The sequence below is a fragment of the Diospyros lotus genome, chromosome 8 (assembly GCF_014633365.1).
Source record: "Diospyros lotus cultivar Yz01 chromosome 8, ASM1463336v1, whole genome shotgun sequence".
NCBI lineage: Eukaryota > Viridiplantae > Streptophyta > Magnoliopsida > Ericales > Ebenaceae > Diospyros > Diospyros lotus.
The window spans coordinates 33321031-33340203 of NC_068345.1; the positions used below are offsets into that span (position 1 = coordinate 33321031).

The 19173-nt window shown below is 36.6% G+C and overlaps 1 protein-coding gene across 5 annotated transcripts in view; it reads left to right on the top strand.

Annotated features, from left to right (window-relative positions):
• The first annotated feature begins 3499 nt into the window (after positions 1–3499).
• LOC127807565 (glutamate receptor 3.3) overlaps positions 3500–19173 on the top strand; it is a 45047-nt gene continuing 29373 nt past the window's right edge. For all 5 annotated transcript variants that reach the window (XR_008024736.1, XM_052345522.1, XM_052345523.1 and 2 more), the window contains exons 1-3: positions 3500–4459; positions 4797–6139; positions 6230–6507. Coding sequence is in view for 4 of the 5 variants with exons in the window: in XM_052345522.1 (XP_052201482.1) it covers positions 4195–4459; positions 4797–6139; positions 6230–6507 (1886 nt within the window). In the remaining variant the exon portion in view is untranslated. The remainder of the gene's footprint in view (positions 4460–4796; positions 6140–6229; positions 6508–19173) is intronic.

Here is a 19173-nt window from a genome sequence, read left to right on the forward strand (position 1 = left end):
GATTACTTATTGTATTAAAATATAATGATTAGTTCCACAATCAGCCTTATTTCATTAGCTCCTATAATTTTATTTTAAAACATCAAATAATAGTGGGATGATCTGTTGTCTGCAACACTGGGTAGCGGGGTGTGTAAATCCCACCCTTTCTCTTTTTTTATAAATTTCTTCGCATCTTGACGTGGATAACATGAGTTTTGTCAAATAATAATAGTTAATTCAAAATATGTAACTGTTGATTTCAAAAGAATAAGGGACGAACATGCAATTCTTAAAATTACCTCATGTTTAGGTCACGCATAGGAGTTAATGTGTATGAATTTATAAAAGTAACTAATTGAATAAAGTCAAAAGAAAAAAAAAAAAAAAAGAGATTGATAATGATGAAAGTGACAATAATAAAAGTTCAACGTTAAGTCTACTGACATTTAATTTTAAAATTATACCATTCCTTACCTATCGAATCATCAATGCATTCAATTCCAAATTAAAGTTCCCAATGACATGGACAGGCGATGGCTGTGACACAACATCGCACCTGCTCCGGTATTACCTTTAAAAGGAAAAATTACGTAAATTGCATGGCCTTTTAAAATTACATACGTAAATTGCTAATTTGAAACAAAAAATTGCATCGCCTTTTTAAAGCCGACCTAAATTAGATAAAGTCAACTCTAATCAATTAAAACATTTGAGAACATTTTTCTTACATGTCGACTAAATCTGTTGTTGTGTCGTAGACAAGAGCTTAAAATAACTTTTTAGATTAAAATGCATAAATTTTTCTTATGTAAAAGGATCTCACACAAATTCGCAAATTAAACAATTCTGATATTTAAAAATCTCTCCAAATATTCTAAAAAATAACAAACAATTATCCATAAAAAATTATAATTCTAAAAAGATTTCAAAATATTAGGATAAATATCATCCATAAAAATCATAATTATAATAAGATTAGAAAAAATTAAGATAAGCGTTATTTATAATAATATTAATTAATACAATAATCTTAATTTTAAATTAATTAAGATTATTGTATATCACTTTATAAATAAGAAAACATTCATTCCTAAAAATGAACGTCGCTAATAATAGTTTCAATATAATATTTATTACTCTTAATGTATGATTTAAGTATCGAAGTATTTGTGCAAAAATCTCCCCGCACTCTCTAACTATTTAATTTTTGTAGACTCAAGCAACTTAACAATGACGTTTTTCATCAAATAAAGTTATTATTATATTTAAACAATAACATAGTCAATTTCATTGTCTTCACCAACCATTGCCCAAATAAATAAAAAACTAATTATTCAAATTTAAAATGTAGGTAAAATACACATGCACCCACAAAATTTGGTATAAATATAGACTACCCATTACATTTAAAAAAATTATATGACGATCCCAACTGTTCAAAATTTGTATAAAATTATCCACTATCAATAAATTTACGTTATAAGAATATCCTAAGTTTTATATATTTACATAATTTTTTTTAAAAATTCACTTAATCAAAGGGATATCCAAGCAATATTTAAAACTTAAAAGCTAAAGCTCAAACATGTTTGACTGTAATTAGCTCTAAAATTTAAAGCGTCACCACTACTGGCAGGGAATTGGTAATTACCACGTTAGGAGTGGAAAATGAGTTGTTTTATTGGGGCACGTCCGGTGTAGATTTTTTTAGAGTCAAGTGTCTTCTGTGCTTTATCGCGTTAATAATGGCTTGTCATCAGCCCACAGCGTACGCCACCTGCTCCAATTTGCGGGCCATATTTTTGTTGGATTTTCGCAAATCCAAGCAATGGCAGTCTGATATATATTATCACGTGATATAAATAGTTAGCGTGTATCCTTACATAACAACTATATAAATATTTTTTTTTTGTTACATAAAATATTAATATTTATAAATATCATAAGAGTTTTTAATATTTTTTTATTTAAAACATCCTAATTTTACCCAACTAATTCTGATGAACAAGTGACTTAACCTTCTAATACACTATTGGCTAAATTTGGATATAATCACAATTTATACACATTTAAAATTAGATATTTAGCTTAGTTTATATAAAATTTATTTTTTAATTTTATTATTATTTTTAATTAAATATTATTTTATCTTTTAAATCATCAGGCTAATTCAAATATCTATAGTACACATCAAAGTTAAAGTATTTTATCACTGTGGGGTAGGGGGGTAGCATGCTTAAGGTGTGGTGTTGGCAGCTCAGGGCCACCAGCCCGTCCGCTGTCTTCTCGCCAGATCCACTGTTTGTCAATTGTCAACGTCTGCTTATTCAGGCTCCAATCTTCAAATTAGTTTTGCAAATCTCTCGTACGTATACGTTGATTTTAGCACATTAAATTATGGCACTTTTGATTTTAATACTGTCACATCAACTGCGGCACAATCAGAGTCCAAACTAAATCTTATATATTAATTATTAAAAATAATTGAATTTTATTTTGATTGTAGGTTAGATTTTTAATTTTTTTAAATAATAAATATTATATTCAATAAAATGAGTTCAACTCAAGTGGATAAAACCCATTGAAGAAAGTTAGAAAAACTACTAGTCCCTGAGTAATTCTCCTAAAGAACGTTTTTGGATATCCTCTCTAAGGTCTATTTTGAGTATCTCAATAGACAATTCTAACACTTCTCTTGAATATGTTCGAAAACCTTTTTAAAAGTCTCTCATAAGTTTAAGAACATGTCAATTAACTTCTGAAATCTTTACCTGAATATTAGTAACATATAATTTTGAAAAATTCAAGTGCTCATTTATTTGATAGTCTTAATTTCTATGAATAGGAATTGATTTCTCTTAATCGAAATATAATTAGAACTACACTCAAATTATATTTATAATATTTCTACGTACTCTATCATAAACTAACTTAAATATTAAAAGATTTGTACGGGAGACACTTTGTGCCATTAATTATTTTTTATTTTGCAAATTTTTCAAAAATTGAAATATTGAGACAAACTCTCACGTATAACTGTGAATTTATTCTTGCATCTACACAACAATGAACATTCAATATTTTTAAGATTTAAAACAAAACTAAGAAGTCAATAAGTGATGAGTTAGAAAATATTATTCAACTTACTGGATAGAATATTAAAAAAATAAATAAAAATTCACAAAATAAAAGAATGAAATAACAAAAAATAAAATAAATACTGAGAGGATAATTTTAGCCACCTTATATGCATTAACTTGTCATTTTATATTTTAATAACAATGTTAGAGTGTGATTCATAATTAAAATTAAACAACAAATAAATGTTACTGTTAAAAAAATAAAAATAAAAACTCAAACAAAGTTAAGTTTTTTGGTAGTAATTAAGGTTAAATTCACGAATTATTGACTGCATTCGAGTTATTTACAGTGAAGAAGATATTCCTGCCAAGTTGGAATTTTCTTTATAACAAGGTCTGAAGATCCAGTGTCTGTTTCTTCTCACTGAAGTCCAAAGCTGATAATAACCTGTTAACTTCTCCACGTGAATTTGGATTCCATTCCTTCTTCCTTCTTCTGCCTTCTTGCCGTGGCATCCATCTAACTTGCAGAATCCCACTCAATTTCAAACTCTGAATCCACTCCAGCTTATCCATCTTTTTCCTCAATTGAAAGGGGAGGACAAGTAACCGGTCATTTTCTATTCCACTTTATTCCATTGCTGCTCGTTTTTTTGATTTTTAATTATTTTCAGGTGAGCTTCTCAGTGTTTTGTTGTTTCCACCACCAACCGCCCAAGCCACCTCCCCATTCCATTTTGGCTTTGAACTGGGGTTTCCTTTTTTCCTTGTTTCGGATTTCATGGTTCTCGAGGTCACAACGTGCTTGATTCTGTCCAAATTCCATTTAAGGCTGATGGTTGTTAATTTTATCTTTTTTGGGGCTTTCATTTGACAAGAGAATCTAATTCTTGTTTCTGCTATCCGTTACCGTGACTTTCCTTTCCTTTTTCGTCTGCTTTACTGCGTTTTGGGTTCTGTTTGTCTCCTCATGTTCTATGTTCATGGAAACTAATGGGTTTCATGACATTTTGTCGAACCTTTCCTACGAATTACCCAAACCCATGAGTCGATTTGCAAGGGGTTCTCTTCTGAAGCAGGTGATTTGATTCATTTTAGGGGGTAGAAAGATAGCAGTGCCCATCCATCTAAAATGAACCTGCTTTGGATTCTTTCATTGTTCTTACTTCATTTTGGTCTTTTGGCAAATGGGTTAAGCGGGAATGTTTCTTCAAGACCTCCAGTTGTGAATATTGGAACTATTTTTTCGTTTGACTCTACCATTGGTAGAGTAGCCAAGATTGCAATTCAGGAGGCTGTGAAAGATGTCAACTCCAATTCAAGTATTCTTCCCGGAACCAAACTAGTGGTACAGATGCAAGATTCTAATTGCAGTGGGTTTCTTGGCATGGTTGGAGGTAATAAATTTATACCGTTTGTTTCAAATTTCACTAGCTCTGAATTGGTTGCTGGGAAAAGTAGGCAAACGGAAGAACAGAAATTCTGTACAACATGTTATATTTTATATCAATCCTGAAAAAACGAAGGCCGTCCCAGGTAACCAACTAGTTGAGTTAGGCTTGTTTAGTGAAGGTTTTGTCAAGCTCAACCCAGGAAGAGGAAAGAATTTCACTATTCTTGTTTTCCTGCATTTTTTTTCACCAATCAAATGGAGCCTAGTTGTTTCCTTGTATTTTAATTCATTTTACAACTCTGTTTTAGAGGAGTTGACTGATAATGAGTTGTTGTTTGCAGCCTTGCAGTTAATGGAGACTGATGTTGTTGCAATTATAGGTCCACAATCTTCTGTAGTTGCCCATATGGTATCGAATCTTGCAAATGAACTTCGTGTTCCCTTGGTTTCATTTGGAGCTACAGACCCCACTCTATCTTCTCTTCAGTTCCCTTATTTTGTTCAAATGATGCAAAGTGATTTATTCCAAATGACCGCAGTAGCTGAGATAGTTGATTATTATGGTTGGAAGGAAGTTATTGCGATATTCCTTGATGATGACTACGGAAGGAATGGTGTGTCAGCATTAGATGACGCGCTTGCTGCGAGGCGTTGTAAAGTCACTTACAAGGCTGGGATCCGCCCAGTGTCTACAGTGAGTTGGGGTGACATAATGAGTATTCTTGTTCAGGTTGCAATGTTGGAATCTCGAGTTATTGTTCTTCATGTGAATCGTGATTCAGGTTTTTTGGTATTTTCCGTGGCTCAGTATCTTGGAATGATGGAGAATGGGTATGTTTGGATAGCTACTGATTGGCTTTCTTCTGTGTTAGATTCATCCTCACCTCTTCCCACTGATACCATGGACACATTGCAAGGGGTACTTGTTTTGCGTGCACACACGCCAAATTCAGATAGAAAGAAAGTTTTCTTCTCTAGATGGAACAGATTGACTGGTGGTTCTTTTGGGCTAAATTCTTATGGACTCTATGCTTATGATACTGTTTGGCTGATTGCCCATGCTCTTAATTCATTTTTCAAGCAGGGAGGGATTATATCATTTTCTAATGATTCTAGATTGCATTCTGTTGAAGGGAGTAATCTCCACCTTGAGGCAATGAGTATTTTTGATGGAGGAGCACGCCTACTTAAGAATATCCTGCATAGTAATTTCGTTGGTTTGACTGGTCCTGTCCAGTTTAATCCTGATCGGAGTCTCATTCTTCCTTCATATGATGTTATTAATGTGATAGGGAATGCATTTAGGCGGATTGGTTACTGGTCTAACTACTCTGGCTTATCAACTATACCCCCCGAGGATCTCTACTCACTCCCACCCAATCGTTCAAGTGCAAACCAAAAACTGTACAGTGTCATTTGGCCTGGAGATACAACAGATAAACCTCGTGGTTGGGTTTTCCCAAATAATGGAAAACGGTTAAAAATTGCAGTACCAAATCGGGTGAGTTACCGGGAATTTGTATCACAAACGCAAGGCACTGATAATTTTAAAGGCTTCTGCATAGATGTATTTACAGCTGCTGTCAGCCTGTTACCATATGCTGTTCCGTATCAATTTATTTCCTTTGGGGATGGAAAGGAAAACCCAAGCTACACAGAGCTCACACGTTTGCTCGCAGAGGGTGTGAGTGCGCATATAAAATAAAATTTACTGTTCAAATAAATAGAGTTAGTTTCGTGACTGGCTAATTCTTTGTTTATGTAATTATTACAGGTATACGATGGTGCTGTAGGTGACATTGCCATTGTCACAAACAGGACAAAGATAGTGGATTTTACATTGCCATATGCTGCATCTGGACTGGTTGTATTGGCCCCATTTAGGAAGCTTAACACTGGTGCTTGGGCTTTCTTGCAGCCTTTTACACCATTAATGTGGGGAGTTACTGCTGCTTTTTTCATTGTTGTCGGGATAGTTGTGTGGATTTTGGAGCATCGGATAAATGATGAGTTTAGGGGGCCCCCTAAGGAACAGTTCATAACCATTCTCTGGTAAGTTTTACATTCAAACTTGTGAACTTGTTGGCCAACTTCTAATGAAAGGGTTAATTGAAGTATAACTCTTCAGTGTTTTTTTGTTTGTTCTTTGTAAATTCACCACATATAAAGTATTCTGAATAGGGCGATCTGCCCCATGGTTGCAGCATTCAACATGTATGTGCTATGATTGTTAGGTGAGGTGATCAGAGCACAGGGTAATTCAAATCTTAAGTACTGTTTGGTGTTTCTCACCTTATAGACTATTTTTTTGTTACATGCTGAAGGAATTTTTGGCCTTTTTGTGATATCATGTCCCTAAACTGAGATGCCAAATGCCATGTATGTTTGTACTTACAAAATACAAATCAAGGTGGCACGGGTCCACTTTGCTATACCCATTTTCTTTCGATCATGTTCCCTACATTGATAAATTATTAAGGAATTCATAAATGCGATAAATTTCCTGAGTGGTATTATATGTAAGCATTAAGTTGCACTACCTCCTTTGTCCTTTGAGGTTTGGCAAACTAAAACCTATCCCGTGAAGGTTTTAAAATAGGTTTCTTCAAGTGTCAACTCCTTTCTTCGGTGGTTAGAGAAGAAGTGGAACTTTGCTGCAAATTAAATGATAGAAATAGTATACTTCATAAAACGGGTAGAAATTCTCTTGGTTACCAATGAAAGTATGGTCTGAGAGTTCAAATACAGTCATGTCATTGCCTATAATTTATGCATGGAGAAAGGTCAAAGTACCTCTTGAAGATCAAGAAAACTGACAGCACGTTCAAGAGCTTGGAGCTTGATCACAATGTGGTTTTTGATTGGCATTTCCTCTTCTTTGCTTGTGTTGGACAAGAGACCGTAAAACTTAGTAGCCTTTGTCATGGCCCCCAATTTGGGGAATACAGCAGCATGGTCTTGGGCTTCATCCTAGAATCTCAAATATTAACCTTAGTACGTTTGACTGAGGAACCTTGGTGCTACAGGTAGTATTGGAGCTGAATCAGAGTATTATCATCCTGGTGCTGTCCATAATCTGCCTGGGGGTGACCGTGGGTTGGAATAAGTGAGATATTTGAATATGGTTAAAACTTAGATGGCTATCATTAGTGGTTTTTAGTTCCAAGATTCTACTAGCTTCCTCAACTACTCGGATGATGGTTTTACTGTTAGATTAGGAAATGACGCGAGGCCTTGCTATTTGTCTCCAAAAAGAAATGGCCAGTTATTGATATATCCAGTCCATCTATCTCTTATTTTCCTTGATTAACAATCCAAACACCCCTTTATATTAGGTAACATCTGGTCAAGAAACCAATACACCAAAGAAGCACTCTAACTGCCTAGAGCTAGTGAACCTCTATTTGAGACTTTACACACTTGCCATCAGGTGGTTGAAGTTAGAGGGGTTTCTGTCACCTCCAGAACGGCTATAAAAAAACAGTCGGTTAAAGCTTATTTTTGGACAAAATTCTTTATTAAGTAAATAATTTGGTATACAATAAATTCATTTCAGCAAAGCCCATTCACTAAATGAAGTTGGCTTAAACTTCTGTGATCATTACCAATGGACACCATCATAGTATGGAGACCATTGAGATTTGGACTTCTAAGTGCTTAATGATTGTCACCAAATATATAGAGAGGTTGATAACGTAAGGATTTCAATCATTGAGTAGGTCAAAATAACTATATTGATCAACCACTTCTCTAATCCCTCGAAGTTTAGACCACTTTTGAAATTAGTTGGCCAAGGAACCAAGCTTTTTGGTAGTTAGAAACATATAAGATTAAAAAATGTGCACATAAACTGATAGAGGTGAGAGACAAGATTTAAATGAAGATATTGACACAACAAAGAAGTTATATTTATGCACTTAATTAGCTATGCCTATAAATATAGTATGACAAGACAACCATAAAAAAAACATTGAAATAACAAATCGTATGGATTCACAAAAACTCTGTGGATAGAAGATATCGAAGTAGTTTTGAGGATTCAATAATACTTCAAAAGAATTGAACGAGGAGTCGTGTGAGGTGAAAATCTCATGTATGGTTTTGTAGAGTGGCAGTAAGGGTGACTTATTTGTTAGCTTTTCCACCGGAGAATGAACTCTGAGAAGGTAAAGTAGAAATTAATATGATAAAGTATTTCCCCAACTCCCGATATTATATAGAATGTATGAAATACATATGAACGAAGGAGTAAAGATAATTTTCTAGTCAAATTGGAATTTGCAATATATACAAATGAAAAGGAGTTGGCAGTAAGGGTGACTTATTTGTCAACTTTTCCACTATCACTCCCAAAAAACCAAACTCTGCCTTACGTAAAGTTGTCAGAGTATGATTAACCTTTGGATTTGAAATCACTGCTTGTATACCTGATTTGAAAGATATCATTCAATCCATATTTACACAAGTTTAACATAAAAATTAACAAAATGTTTGATGTGTCTGGATGCCATGTCACCATGCCACATGTATGCCACATCATCAAAGGCTAATTAGAACCCCGAAGATGGAATAACCTGGTGGACTCTTTCAAAGAGATGCCTTCAGGGCTTACTAGGCCAAGCTTGGGATATAAATGCCTGTACCCGTGGGATGCAAGCACTTGTACCTAGCTTGCACATGACTATATCCAATGAAAATACATGGTGGACTAATAATCAAACTTGTGTTTGTTGTAGGGTCTAAGCTAAGGAAAACAAACACACCCAAATGGTTGAAGGGATAGGTAATTGGGTTGTTTGTAGTAAAGGAGCTCAAAGGGAGAGGCAAAATTTATAGGAGAAGTTGGCAAAAGGTTAATTGTATATACAACTGTTTGAAAGGCTTCTATCTAGAATTTTAAAGGTATATGAGCATGAGCTAACACTATAAGACCTATTTCAACAATATGCTGATGCTTCCTCTTAGCAACTCCATTTTGTTGATGAGTATGAGGACAAGTCAAACAATGTTGAATACCATGACATTTATGATATAGTAAGAAGACTTGAAATTCCCCTCCATTGTCAGATTGTAGAGCTTTTAACTTTGAGTGGTATTGTAACTCAACAAATTTGTGAAAGACAATGAAAACATAAAGAGCATTAGACTTCAGTTTCAATGGATATAGCCTTGCATATTTGGAATAGGCATCTATAAAGATGATATAGTATCTATAGCCCTCAGTAGAGACATTAGGAGCTAGATCCCAGATATCTGAATAGATTAATTCTAAAGGTTTCTTGGCTGTAATTTCATAGTTAGTGAAAGGAACCTGAAGTAGTTTGCCAAGTTTACATGATTCACAAGAGGAAAGAGAAGAGTTGTGTTGTATTTTGAGAGGAGAAAAGTATATTTTGATATTTTATTCACAATGAGGTATACACACACACACACACACACCCCAATCTACAAGGTACAGCCATGGGACAACCTATCTTTCTAATATATATGTACAACACTATCTAGCATATATATGATATATGTACAACACTAGTTCTAACACTGCCTCTCAAGCGGGCACATATATATCATATGTGCCTAGCTTGGTACAAATGTAGGCAAGCCGTGGACCCCGTAGTGCCTTGGTAAGAAGATTAGCTAGTTGGTCATTAGAGCCAACAAATGAGGCACTAATCTCTCCAGAAATCAATTTCTGTCTCACAAAGTGACAGTCTATCTCTATTTGTTTGGTCCGCTCATGAAAAACTGGATTAGAGGAAATATGAAGAGTCGCTTGATTATCACAAATAATCTGCATAGGCCCTGAATCTCCAAATTTCAGCTCCTTAAGAAGTTGTTAGAGCCTAATCAACTCACATATGGCTAAAGCCATGGCTCGATATTTCGCTTCTGCACTAGATTTAGCCACAACATTTTGCTTCTTACTCTTCCAATATACCAAATTTTCTCCAACCACGATACAATAACCTAAGGTAAAATGCCTATTTGTAGGACAATCAGCCCAATTTGCATCAGTATATCCAACAAATTGCTTGTGTCCTTTGTTACTCAAACAACAAGCCTTTACTAGGAGCACTTTTAATGTATCTCAAGATACGCACTAAAGCGTGCTAGTGACTATCACATGGGGAGTCCAAGAATTGACTTACTACACTAACAGCAAAAGAGATGTCTGGCCATGTAATGGTGAGGTAATTAAGCTTCCCAACTAGCCTCCTATATCGCCAAGGATTCTCCAATGGCTCCTCCTGTCTTGGTACAAGCTTAACATTAGGATCCATAAGAGCAACAATAGGCTGAAAATCAAGCATTTTGTCTCTTCCAAAATATCTAAGGGATACTTTCCTTTGAGAGATGCACACACCATGGAAGATTGAGCTACCTCAATTCCAAGAAAATATTTCAACCTGCCCAAGTCCTTGTTCTGAATCTGAGAATGCAAATAAGTCTTCAACTACCCAATACTGACCTCATCATCTCCTGCAATAACAATGTCATCTATGTACACCACCAATAATATGACTCCATTAGGAGAATGGTAATAGAAAATAAAATGATTAGCTTTACTTCTATTTATACCAAAAGATTGGATGACAGAACTGAAGTGATCAAACCGAGCGCTGAGGAGATTGCTTTAGGCCATATAAGGACTTCTTCAGGTGACAGACCAATCGAGACTCCCCCTGAGCAACAAAATCAGGAGGTTGCTCCATATACACTTGCTCTTGAAGGTTGCCATGAAGAAAAACATTTTTAATATCCAGCTAGTGCCATTATTCCGTCTCCCTCTGACTCTTCCCAAGCTCTTGTTCACGTTTCGCTCGAAATTCTCATCCCATTTATACTTTTGTGAGCTATCACCATTTGTCGCCTATTTATTATGCTTTTGTATTTGCTCTCTCTTTTGTTTCTATTCCTAAGACAGATGTTGAAGCTCGTTCTTACCCTGGTTGGCGACATGCCATGGATGGGGAGATGTCTGCCTTGCTGGCTAATGAGATGTGGAATCTAGTTATTCTCTCTCTGGGGAAGTCGATTGTTGGTTGTCGGTGGGTGTTTATAGTTAAGGTTGGTTTGGATGGCTCTGTTGATCGTTTGAAGGCTCGGTTAGTTGCTAAGGCCTATACTTAAATTTTTTGCTTGGATTATGGTGATACATTATCTCTCGTGGCTAAGATTGCTTCTGTTCGTGTTTTTCTTGCTATGGCTTCTATTCAACAATGGTCTCTTTATTAGCTGGATATTAAAAGTGCTCTTTTTCATGGCGACCTTCAAGAGGAAGTGTCTATGGAGCAACCTCTTAGTTTTGTTGCTCAAGGGGAGTCTCAACTGGTTTGTCACTTGAAGAAGTCCTTATATGGCTTAAAGCAATCTCCTCGGTGTTGGTTTGGTCGCTTTCGTATGAGTGGTTTTAGGTACCATGGATTGTGTGTCTGCACCCGTAGGAATTGCAACATTGGCTTTGGGAGGGTGACCATGGAGTGCATAATATGTATCCTTGATGACAATAATTATAATAAGGGCGCTTACCATTGAAATCATGCCCAACACCTCTACCACGACCACCTCCAGGACTAATCTCAGAGGAAGATCCAAGAGTCTGAGAGGCAAGTATAGACTACTCTCCAACTAAAGCCTCAAAAAATGTTTGTGTACTACGAAGGATCTGAGCAAACACCTCTTCCATGGTAAGTATAGTGGGACTACTCAGGATTTGAGTGCGAACATCCTCCATATTGGGCCCTAGGCCTGCAAGGGTAAGCACCATAAACAACTTGTCTCTTTGCTTCTTCTGCTCATTGAGATCGACTAATAGAAATGAGATTATATGGGCAACTAGGAACATGTAAAATAGAATTAAGAGAAATAGATGGAAGTGGATCAGCCCTACTGATACTAGTGGGAAGGGTTTTAGGCCCATTAGCCACACTGATAGGAGGAAGGGACGTAAAGGAATCAAAATGAGAGAATAAAGATTTATTACTAGAAATACGCTCTGAAGTAGCAGAATCTAGAATCCAAGGAGTAAGCTGAGCATGAGTAAGACATATATGAGAAGTACAAGTGGGTGACCGCGTAGAAGAAAGAGATCCCTGGGCAATAGAAGCTACGGAGGATGAGGCCTGCCGAGCTGCCTGAAACTGATGATACTTAGCGAAGTGAATTTTATTCAAGATCATTTGCAGTACAGAAAAAGAAGGATGCCCTAATTTGGTGGGCCATGATCACACACAGTTTTCTTTGTTGCTGTGTTTTTATTCAGAGAAGTGACATGACAAGATGGGGATTTCAAACTGACATTCTAGAATTGATAGATCTACATCTTCACGCAAATGAGACAAAGGTGCTCTTATAGATGCTCAAGCAGAAACAGAACTCGATGCAGGTACCAATTGATAGAGATCATCCTTAAGCAAACCCTCGGAGTAGTAAAGTTCCTTTATGAAACTCAACCATCACATTATTATCTTTTGTGAGCTGAGAAACACTTATTAAGGTTTTTAGTCATGTGAGGAACATGAAGCACATTAGGTAAAGAAAAACAATAGAAGTAGGTTTAGTTTGAGTATAAAGTTGACTAAGACCAACATTTGAAATGGATAACTTCTTATCATTACCAATTGCTACTTTGTCAATGTGTTGATAAGGAGAGTGAAGAGTGAGGTTATGAAGGTTAGAGGTAATGTGGTTTATTGCCCCAAAATCAACAAACCAAGATGGATCACTGCAAGTTTCTGGAGAATCAAATAGGTTATCAGAGGGATTGTTATAGTGAGAACCTTCAATAGAATCTGTCTTGCTTAGGAATATAACCAGCTCTTGAATCAGACTGAGATAATCCCTCTCTTCAAGAATTTTGACTGGAAAAATGTTGAAATTTTTTGTCAAACCAATGTAACATTTGTCAACAAAATAACATGGTGTCCCACACAATTGACAATATATCTTCCTAGTGTTAGATATGCCTCGACCTCTGCTTCCTCTATTGGGAAAACCTCCTCTATTGCTAGTATTACTACTGTCATTCTTTGACTGGTGAGAGGCAATATTTACATTCATTGAAGTAATTCCATCAAAATTAGGGCTGAAGATGAAGAAGAGTTCTTAACAGATAATTGTTGTTGTTCATGCATGAACATTAAGTATTAAACCTTCTCTAGGTTAATATTATCCATTTGATAGGTAACTAGAGTAACAACAGTTTCATAATCACTGTTTTGTCCACTCAGAATAGCTAAGAAAAGATCTTTCTCACTGATTGGTTCACCAATTGCAGCAAGGGCATGTCCTATTGTTTTAATCTTCAAGATGTAGTCATTCACAGATAGGGAACCTTTCTTGTGGATCTTAGTTGTTGTTTTATCTGAAAAGACTTGGCAAATGTTTGCTGAGAGTATAAGTTCTCAAGAGTATACCATAATTGTGCTGAAGATTCACAATGATTCACCTGAGCTAGAACTTCTTTGTTGATTGTAGAGAAAATCCATCCTAGGGGTAATTGGTCTGATTTGAGCTAAGTGAGATATTCTTCATTTACTTTCTGTGCGTTAGAATCATCAGAATTAGGATTTGGCAGATATTTGACTGGAGATTTCTCTGATTTGTTGATGAAGGAGATCAAATTGAAAGCCCTAATTGTCGCTAAGATTTGAGCTTTCCAAAACAGATAGTTGTCTCTATCTAGTTGGATAGGACTGTAATTGAGAGCTCTTGCTATGGAGGAAATATCAGATGGCAAGGCAGAAGAAAAGGAAAATTTTCAGCCATAGATGCTGGTTGTTGGCTCTGATGCCATGAAGCGAGAGCTTCTATGAAGGATAAAGAAAGAAAATTAAAGGAAAAGAGAGAGAGAGAGAGAGAGCTGAAACTTCACTGAAGATTATTTCTCAATAACCAAATTAGAAGAGCAGTTGAGTAAATATATATGTGTGAAAAAGATACTGCTCTATATCCCCTCTTGTATTTTTGTACATTGTTCACTAGAGATTAAATACAAGAGTGGATCTCGATTTAGGTAACTAATCCCATATACTTATGGATTAGTCAACTCAATCAAGGAAGGACAAATAAGGGAAACAATACAAATAGGAAAGCAGAATCTTATCCTAATAAAAGGAAACTCTGAAAATAAGAAAACTCTAACAATAAGTAATGGTTTCCAATTTCATAACACTCCCCCTCAAGTTGTTGAGTGTATATCATCCATTCCCAACTTGTTAATAATTTCCTAAAATCTTGACACTGATAGTCCCTTGGTTAAGACATCAGCTAGCTAGTCATTAGTTGGAGTGTAAGGAGTACTAATCAATCCACAGTGAAGGTTTTACTTTATGAAGTGCCAATCTACTTCAATATGTTTGGTTCAATCATGTTGAATTGGATTGTGAGCAATATTAATGGTTGACTTGTTGTCACAATAAAGTCTTATGGTCCCTTCTTGCTTAACTTTGAGATTTCAACAATGATCTTGAGCCATAGAAGTTTGCATGCCCCATTTTCCATTGCTCTAAATTCAGCCTCCGCACTAGATTGAGCAACCGCACTCTGTTTCTTACTTCTCCAAGTAACTAAGTTCCCTCCCAAAAAAGTGCAATAACTTGATGTGGACCTTCTATTTGTGAGAGACCTAGCATAGTTATCATCGGTATAGGCTTCAATAATCAACTTGGTACTTTTTTTGAATAGGATACCTTTCCCTAGAGATGCCTTAAGATAATGGAGGATTCTGAAGACAATAAGCATATGTTCTTCTCTAGGATCATGCATGAATTGACTTACCACTCCAACTACAAAAGTTATGTCCAACCTTGTATGGGATAGATATATAAGTTTACCCACTAGTCTTTGATATCTTCCTTTATCAATCACACTACTTTCTCCCTTTCCAATTATCTTGTAGTTTGGATCAATAGGACTACTTCTTGCCTTGCTATTGAGACTTCCAGTTTCTTTGAGAAGATCCACAACGTACTTTCTTTGAGATATGAAGATGCCCTTTTTAGAATAGGCCACCTTAATATTGAGGAAGTATTTGAGCTTGCAGAGATCTTGATCTCAAATTCTTTGGCTAGAATCATCCCAAATCACAATTATATCATCAATATACACCAAAAGGGCAATAACCATACCTTGACTTAAATGCTTAATAAATGGTGTGTGGTCTCCCCTACTTTGCTTGTAGCCCATTCTACGGATTACTTTTGTAAATATGCCAAATCAGACTCTTGGAGATTGTTTGAGACCATACAAAGCCTTTTTTAGTGTACACACTTGATTAGCTCCAAAGTTCTTGTCAAAACCTGGTGGAGGCTCCATAAATACTTCCTCTTCTAGCTCTCCATGTAGAAACACATTCTTCACATCAAATTGCTGCAAACACTAATTAAAATTAGCTGCAAGGGAGAGTAATACTTGTACCGAATTCATCTTTATGTTGGGGAACGCCAACTCTTGGTGTACTAAATGCAAGGGTTTTTGGATTTCAAAAACTTTTTCGAAAAACACATCAAGTGCGCAGCAGAATAAGGCACAAAACCACCTTGCAAGACTCGGTATCATACAATCATATGCATAAAATTGAAACCATTCCATAGGACGTTTAGAGATATACCTTACGGAGATATCAGTTTCGATGTAGGGGCTAAAAACCTCCTCCAATGGCAGCAACTCCTTGCTTCCAACAGCTCACGAACAGTCCACCGGGCAATCTCCTACTGCCCCGAACAACAAACTGGGTGACTAGCCCATCTCCCGAAAATACAGGAGAACCCCATAGGAAGACCCATGTGCTAGACAAGTCTCCTATGGGTGATTCAAGCTGGATATAGGGTTCAAAATAAAAATTTCCAATCCAATAAACTCTTCATTGGAATGGGATTTCTACTCAAGCAAACAAGAAATGGTTGGAGCAACAAGTGGAAACAATGGGCTAGGGTTTTTGGCATTGGAAGAAGGAAGAAGAAGGGCACAATGGCCGAGAGAAAAGAACCTAGCCGCCAATGCCTTCTCTATATCTTTTTTTGCTTCTTCTTTCCTTTTTTATATGCAAAACCAAAACCCTAAAATGCCTAATATGGACAAACGATCACAAGGGAGCGTGAGGGGACACAGGGGAGACCACCCAAACCTCCAAAGACGAAGGACGTCCTTCTTGTTGAAGCCCTCAGCCACGTGTAGTCCAAATCGGCATAGAAACGACAAAGAAGACGTGCTGGTTCTCGACATTCGCGACAGAAATTGTCGACAGTTCAAGGGAAGCTGTCGATAGTTTCCTTCAGATTTCTAGCAAATTGTTGATAGTTCATATAGGGCTGTCGACAATTTCTTTTCCTTGCTTTAAGTTTCTCCAAATTGCATCTAGGCCTCGTTATTAACTCTTAATGACACTTTCACCATCTCATGATGAAACCGAGACCCCCATTAACTCTTAACGGCATACCCGTCAACTCTTGACAGTTACTCAAATTAATTCCAAAACCCTGATCCATTAACTCTTAACGGCATGCCTATCAACTCTTGACAGTTACTCCAATTAATTCCAAATCCGTTAACTCTTAACAGCATGCCTGTCAACTCTTGACAGTTACTCCAATTAATTCTGAACCCAATCCGTTAACTCTTAACGATGTTATCATTAACCATTAATGACGATCATTAATCACAACTTTAAAATCGCTTAGTTAACCACACTTGGATATGCGTGTGACCTTCTAGGTTCACCACTAAGTAGCAATCGAGACACGTCAAACACTTTGACGTCGACCAACCACTTTGGTCTACAACGATGATCCCTCCATCTCCTCGAAGTACCCCGAAAGATCCTGAGTGACAACTAGTATTATGTCAGGGCGATCCTACTAGTAATGAAGTCAAACTTCAATGAGAACTTATCTGTGCTTTCAATTCCTGTGTACTATAATCCCTCCATCGATTAACATCCCGATCGAGTGAGAGTCATGTAGTGATCAAACTCACTAATTCGATAGCTATGCCAAGATTTAGTGTGGTGTGGTCAAGATGACGCATCGAAACTTCTTCCTACATTGAAAACACTTTCCAATCAAGTGTACTCTGGCCAGAGATTCATACAACCACCATCACCACTGATCGCATAGGATGTTCGTCTCGCGCCAGAGGTTGATGGATCCTATTAGCAATCACCTGCCTCTATACGCTACTGCACAGAGGCCACACAGTGCATCTCCCCATCCGGTAACCGAACAGCTTTTAGCAAAGGCAAATATGAAAACATATTATTATATTTGCAAGATTTATATCATTACCCCCTAATTGTCACCGTTAGATGTCATCTAAATCTAGCATTAGGGCACTAACACTAACACTTTACTACTGATGCAAATGTCTCTTGGTAATCAACTCCATAAGTCTGAGTGTATCTTTTGGCAACCAGCCTTACCTTGTATATTTCAAGGGTTCCATTTGCCTTATACTTAAGAGTGTAGACCTATTTGCATCCTATCAATTTCTTCCCCATAGGTAAAGTCACAACTTCCCACGTGTTATTCTTCTTTAGTGCATTCATTTCCTCTTTCATAGCTTGTACCCACTCCTTAGTCTCTAATGCCTCACTTACCGAGGTGGGAATAGCAACTGAATCAAGAGCAGTGATAAAGGCTTTATGTTTAGGTGTTAGTTTGTGAAGTGAAACAAAATGGGAGATGGGATGATAGGTACATTTCCTGCTAGGTTTTCACACTGCAATAGGTAAATCTAAATCACAAAATTTAGGTTCATCAACAAATGAAGTAGGTTGAGTGATTTCATTACCCAATGCTGGTTTAATTGCTAGGATTTGTGTTGGTTCTGAATGGGACTTAAGTTTCCTTGAGTAAACTTGCAGTTTGGTTGGAGCTAGTTTAATCGGCTGATGTTATTCGGTTGCCATAGTGTCCTCTAATGAATTAGATAGAGATGAAGAAGGTGGTGTATGAGTGGGAGAAGGAAGTGGTAGTGGAGGAAGTAGTAGTATGCAGTCTAATCCTCGATCTTGCAATGAAGTCTCCCCATGAAGAGAGGGATTAGAGGGCTGGAAATAAGGTTCCTGTTCATTGAAGGTGACATCCATGGTAACGAAGACCTGATGGGTCAATGGGTGGTAACATTTATAACATTTTTGAGTAGGGGCGTACCCAATGAAGATACATCGCAAAGCTCGAGGATCAAGTTTGTTGTAGTTTTGGTTTTGTAGATGAGCAAATGCAATGCATCCAAAGACTCTAGGAGGTATTTGGTGATGAGGGAAGAAATTTGGATGAAATTCAGATAGGATAGGGCTCTTATTATCCAAGACTTTAGAGGGAACTTGATTGATGAGGTTGACAACAGTCAAAAGAACTTCCCCCAAAAAGTGTTTAGGACATGAGTGTGGAATAAGAGTGCACAAGTGACATTGAGACGATGTTTGTTTTTCCTTTCAACAACCCCATTTTGTTTGGGGGTATCAACACAAGAGGATTTGTGGATGATGCCTTCCTTTTGGAGAAAATGTGTAAGAATTTGATTAAAATATTCTCTTTCATTATCAGACCTAATCCTCTTGATTGATATCCAAATTGAGTAGCAATCATTTTATGGAAGTGCTGAAAAATGGAACTAACCTTCGATTTCTCTTTCATAAAATACAACCATGTAGTTCTAGTACAATCATCAATAAAGGATACAAACCATCTAACCCCGGTAAGATTTACAACCTTTGAT